The 6,000-nt window shown below is 35.4% G+C and overlaps 1 protein-coding gene across 2 annotated transcripts in view; it reads left to right on the top strand.

Moving 5' to 3' along the window:
* The first annotated feature begins 1,153 nt into the window (after positions 1-1,153).
* Positions 1,154-6,000, top strand: part of LOC114365122 (gamma-tubulin complex component 2) — a 34,346-nt gene continuing 29,499 nt past the window's right edge. For both annotated transcript variants that reach the window (XM_028321606.1, XM_028321605.1), the window contains exons 1-10: positions 1,154-1,297; positions 1,376-1,543; positions 1,816-1,960; positions 2,145-2,331; positions 2,652-2,947; positions 3,187-3,315; positions 3,960-4,133; positions 4,939-5,116; positions 5,367-5,655; positions 5,780-5,895. In XM_028321606.1, coding sequence (XP_028177407.1) covers positions 1,227-1,297; positions 1,376-1,543; positions 1,816-1,960; positions 2,145-2,331; positions 2,652-2,947; positions 3,187-3,315; positions 3,960-4,133; positions 4,939-5,116; positions 5,367-5,655; positions 5,780-5,895 — 1,753 coding nt within the window. In that variant the 5' untranslated portion in view covers positions 1,154-1,226. The remainder of the gene's footprint in view (positions 1,298-1,375; positions 1,544-1,815; positions 1,961-2,144; positions 2,332-2,651; positions 2,948-3,186; positions 3,316-3,959; positions 4,134-4,938; positions 5,117-5,366; positions 5,656-5,779; positions 5,896-6,000) is intronic.

Below are 6,000 nucleotides of genomic sequence, written 5' to 3'. Positions count from 1 at the left end.
AAACAATCAAAATAGAACTAAGATTTCTTTATGTCACTACAAACGGATGCCGAACTTTTGTCGCCTTTTGTGGACCGCCGCCGCCGCGCCGGAAAAAAAAGCTTAGCTTGACATACAGTGAGAAAACTTTTTTACATTAGTGTTTTGTGTGATCAAAAAAATTGGCAAAAATCGCATTACAAACGCGCTTACAACTCAAATAGCTTTTGATCGTGTCGATTAGCAAATGTTACAAATAAATACTTTTTATTGTTGCTATTTTTCTGGTAAAGCACTCACGCACGTTTACTAAAAATGTAGAGCTATGGTAATAAATTCATGTTGGTCACATAATTTTATTATCCTACTTCCCACTATCCTACTTAATATTATAAATGCGAAAATTTGTATGGATGTCTGGTTCGATGAAACGGTTCGGTGTCACGGTTTTGATGAAACTTTACAGTATTATTGTTTATAACCCAGAATAACAGGCTATAATTTATGACGATTCTGTGACAAACTGAATTTCACGCTGGTGATGCCGCGGGAATTAAAAAAGTTTGGACACCGCTCAGTACATAATAATATGTAAAAAGGGTTTTTTTATGCTTTTTGTGCGCTTTGGCTAGGTTTTAGGTGCCTTAACCACAACGAGATCAATTATTTCGTGCTTCGGGTACGGTTTAAGTGAACATGTAATACTCTTAGCGCCATCTATATTCGAATGTGACAACATTCGTTAGATGAAGTTTTCCGTTTAAACACAATATTATCGAAAGATGACGGTACTGCTGAATTTATGTAATCTGTGGTACAAAAATTTAGAGAAGCTTAGAGCCGATATGTATTACTTTGCTCTGTTGAGCCGATATAGCTGAATAATAAAGAGAGAAGGCATCGTTCTAATAAAACTAAAATCACAATTTATAATAAAACAAAGGTTAAAATAAGAATTTCCTATTTCTTTGTGCATTAATTTTGTAAATAATTTTTACTATTTTGTTTTAATTCATTTTCTTCATTGATATAAAAAAATTATAGTATTAATCACATTAGAATTAAAATAAAGTACTTAGAAAAATATACCATATGACTTCTCCATTGTATCAATTCCGTCAAATCTTGTCTGTGGTGCTTTCTTTGTCTGTGATTTGACTTTTCTCTATGACAGTGAGTGTTGTTTGAAACAAACTGTCAAAATAAGAAATCTTCGTAGTTTTTAAAAATACCTATTTATGGAATAAATGTATCAAAACTGGATATTACCGAAGGATAAAATGCAAAGTACCATCAAGGAGTTACTGGACGCCTTGGGGTAATATTATAACAATACAATTTCTTGTTTATTTCATGCCTGGTTCATTGTTTATTTGGTGTTTTTATTGAATTTCAGATGTAGTTTGGATGCAGACACAGTATTAGATTATATACAAAACGACCCCAACTACGGCAATAGCAATTTGTCCACGAAACAAGTTAATGAGTTTGCACAAAGGTTGGCGCTAAAAGCTTCCAATGCCAAGATCTTCCTCAAGAAATATGAAGATTTGAGAAGCCGCAAGTGAGTCGTTTACCGCTTTTATTTTATTTGATGTACTGTCACATTATGCAGTAAAGAATAACTGGGAAAATGGTCATATTCATTTAGATTTATTTTAGAAATACCCAAGTAGTATATAACCTGTATGGATTTTAATTAAACCATTGTGTCATTGGCCTATGGCCGCCCATAAAGTTGGAACCCAGGTTTTAACCTCAGTAGTTGCAACCTACACAGCATAAGTAGATACCTATCCTTGGCCTTTCAATTAACAAGTGGATTATTCATTTCAGCACTGATAACTTGGCAGATATTATTGCTTTATTTTATAAATTGGTGTGTGATGAGAAGAAGTCCAAATGCAGTAAACCAAAAGTTGCTCCCAAACCAATTTTAGGTGACACTAAGCACCAAATTACCAAAGAAGATCTGCCACAGGTACTTTTTGTTTTTATCAAAGGTTTGAACAATGTATAGTTTGGTAAATAAAGCTAAAATGTTTATTATAATACATAATAATATAATAAACTGGAAATTCTAAAATATGCAGGATTTTGTAATCTGTAGTTTTAGCATAAATCATGTATCAAGTTTTTATTAATATATTTTTGTATTTAAATAGATCAAAGATAAATTACTGAAAGCTGTGGATGAGAGCAAAAAGCTTGTGATGAAATCTTTTGAGGAAAAAGAAGCCAAACTCCGTCCAAATTGGTACAGCAGTTTGGATCTTCCGAACTGGCAAAAGGATCATCCAGCTATGTCATGGGACTTCCCCAAAGAGCCAGTGCCCATCATAGCTTCTTTGTGTAAGTACATTTTGTAACTCTACAGCTCTAGGGTCTTGGGTCAACTTCTGTCAACTAATATAAATGATAGATATCTATTGTTTTTAAATCTGTAAAATGTTATGCACATATGAAATGCAATGACTTAGGCTAAGTTGCACCACCTCACTTTATTCATAACTGGGGTTTTTTGTATGGAATTTGACAGACTTTTGATGTTTGTTAAATATAAGCTGTATGTTTAAAGAAAATAAAATAAAATAAATTATATTGTTAAAGTGAGATGGTGCAACCAAGCCTTAAATTTTTCATCTAAAATTAATATTCTTTTTGTCTTTTAGCTGGTGTACCAGTGGCATCACAGGAGAATATAATCATAGATGAGCTTTTGTATGTGTTCTCTGGCATTCCTGGCAACTACATTGTCCACCAGCCAATAAAAGAGACCTATGATGCCAGAACCTTCTTAATATCTGAAGACTTAGATGATGCTTTGAAGCAGATTGTTCAGCAAATGTTGCCACTGGCATCCAACTATTCCATAGTGCGAAGATTTATAGAACAATGTGATATGTGGTCTGGTCAGGTTCTACATGCGTTAGTGGCAGCCATTGAGATACTACTGAAAGATTATTATGTAAGTATCATATAATTTTTGACCAATAAATAATCCTTTGAATGGATCAGAACAATTAATCCTTCATCAGTAAAGTGTGTAAAGTCATTGCCATTTGGATTGATGGTATTAGGTACTAAATCAGGTGTGATTGCAGTCATATACCTGCCTTGTTCTACATTGTATAATAGTGTAGATTTTAGAAATGCATTTTACAATTTAAGGTTTAACTGATATCTCTATATTAATTATTTTTTCAGACAATGCTAGCTCAGCTGGAAACTGAGCATATGTCAGCAAACCTTACTCTGCAGAAATTATGGTATTTTGTCTTGCCCACCATGCACACTATGCAAGTACTTGCCGCCATTGTAACAAGTATTGGAAAGGTATGTATTGATGCTTAGGGTAATCTAATCAGTAATATNAACTAATATTATAAATGCGAAAGTAACTCTGTCTGTCTGTCTGTCTGTCTGTCTGTCTGTCTGTCTGTCTGTTACGCTTTCCCGCTTAAACCTCGCAACCGATTTTGATGAAATTTGGCATAGAGATAGTTTGAGTCCCGGGAAAGAACATAGGATAGTTTTTATCCCGGTTTTTGAAACAGGGACGCGCGCGATAAAGTTTTTCTGTGACAGACAAAATTCCACGCGGGCGAAGCCGCGGGCGGAAAGCTAGTTAGTAATATGTAAGAATAATATAATATAAAGAAAATGTAATGTTTTACCTCTTAAATGAAGTGGGATCCTACTACTGCATAACATCACTACTCTACCAACATTTATATTCCAAAGGAATATAGCTTTTGCCCGCGGCTTCACTCGCGTGAAATTTTGTTTGTCACAGATCGTCATAAATTATAGCCTATTATGTTATTCTGGGTTATAAACAATAATACTGTAAAGTTTCAACAAAATCCGTTCAGTAGTTTTTGCGTGAATGAGTAACAAACATCCAGACATCCACACAAAGTTTCGCATTTATAATATTAGTAGCATAAATAAATTAATAAACCTTTTACCTATTACAGAGCGAGCTCCGCGGTGGAGCAGTACTGACAGTCCTACACGATAAAACCAACACGCTCATGGGCGACGGGCGGGCGCAAGAGATATCGCTGTTCCTCACCGAGCGAGCTTGCCGGCCCTACCTGAACATCTTAGACCAGTGGATACATAAAGGAACTATTGTGGACCCTTTTCAGGTAAATCTAATAGTTTACTGAAGCACAAACCGTGTTCGTCGAATAGAACGCGTATCTAGCGTGCGGTAGAGAGCTAGCCTGACGTCGCGCTATAGCGCCGAATTGTGTTGGCAGAATGCGTAGGACGCAGTACGCCGTTGCATCAATCCTATTAACGCTATAACGCGGCAATATGTACGCGTTATATTTGGAGAAGCTTTTAAAGTCAAAAGTACATTGGTAACACCTAGATGCGAGTAGCGTAGGACCGGCCCATGTGGAAATCCTAGGGGAGAACTTAGTGCAGCAGTGAACGTCTTTCGGTTGAAACGAACTTTGGAATAACTCGTCTTTTTATCTTGACTACTACCTACAATCCAATCAAGATAACTACGCACCTCCCTGGAATGCGATTCTCCCTTGCACTCTCATCCGCACCCCTCACGACTGCCAGATAATAAGCTAGATGACAAAATTTCAATTATTTGTCCGTCAGACAGATAATTAGAAAATATTAGACTCATATTAGATTAGAGAGTAGAATTTTTACTCAAGTGACGTCACGCGACATTTCAACTCAATAAAATACTGTAATTATTCGATTATGGAAAAAAATAAAAAATATGAGTCTAATATTTTCTAATTTATTGTATTGGATTTCTGTAAAAATAGGCTTAAGCTTGGAAATAAATAAATAAAAAAAAAATATCTGTCTGATGGACTAAATATAATTTCGATTTCATTACCCAGTCATCATCCCTATTCGACCGGGGTGTACATGTTTCGGTCACTTCGATGCTTTTCAACTTTAACATAACTATTCCAGGAATTCATGATTGAAGACAATGAGCTCATAAACAAAGAAGAGCTCCCCGTGGATTACTCTGCGGACTACTGGGAGAAACGCTACAGTGTGCAGAGGGATAGAGTTCCAAAGTTCCTGGACAAGTTCACAGATATCATACTTAGAACTGGAAAGTATTTGAATGTCATCAGTCAATGTGGTAAGTTTTGAAATAAATGGTGAATACAATCTGTACTTAGGCCTTTAGTATGAAACGACGCTCGGCTATGTAGCCATATCAGAGATTAGATTCAAGCCTGTGGTTCATATAATAGATTTAATTCAACCAACACAGGCTTCAATCCATTATTGACGTGACTTGAGTCGAGTTTTGAGTCACTTCATAAAAATTAATAATATTTACAATGGAATTAAAGTCTAAACTTAGAAAACTATTTCTGTCATTTCAGGGAAGCCTATAACAAAAACCAACACAGAAGAAATCAAATATTCACTCAGAGAACAAAACTACGGTGCCATAATACAAAAAGCCTACGCTTATGCTAGTAAATCGCTTCTAGAACTGTTACTCAAAGAGTATGACTTGATGGGCAGACTGAAGTCAGTCAAGAACTATTTCCTGATGAGTCAAGGAGACTTCATTGTCCAATTCATGGATGCAACTGAACAGGAGCTGTCTAAAAAGATTGATGACATTATACCTTCCAAGTTGGAATCCCTTTTAGGGCTATGTTTGAGGTAACTATAGACAATCACAAACTTAAAACTTACACATTTACATCACAAATGCCAGTAGCTAAAGTCTTATATTATTTCTGAATACCTACTATTAATGCTGCATTTTGTTATGAAATGATTACAGGCTATCTGCTGCTAGTCATGACCCGTATAACGAAGATATGAGAGTGGAGTTGCTTCCTTACGACTTGCAATTCCAAATGTTCAAAATTTTATCTATTGAGACTGAGGATGAAAAAGGTAAGTTTGATTATTTGTCCAACTATACAAATAAAATCTAATCCAAAAAAAAACATGCACATAACGATATAGATGACCCAAGCTGAATTGTCCCACGAAACTCAA

Source organism: Ostrinia furnacalis, unplaced genomic scaffold (genome assembly GCF_004193835.3).
Source record: "Ostrinia furnacalis isolate ACB-3 unplaced genomic scaffold, ASM419383v2 OfSCF7556, whole genome shotgun sequence".
NCBI lineage: Eukaryota > Metazoa > Arthropoda > Insecta > Lepidoptera > Crambidae > Ostrinia > Ostrinia furnacalis.
Note: the sequence above shows the minus strand (reverse complement) of the source record. Positions and strands in the feature narration are given on the sequence as shown.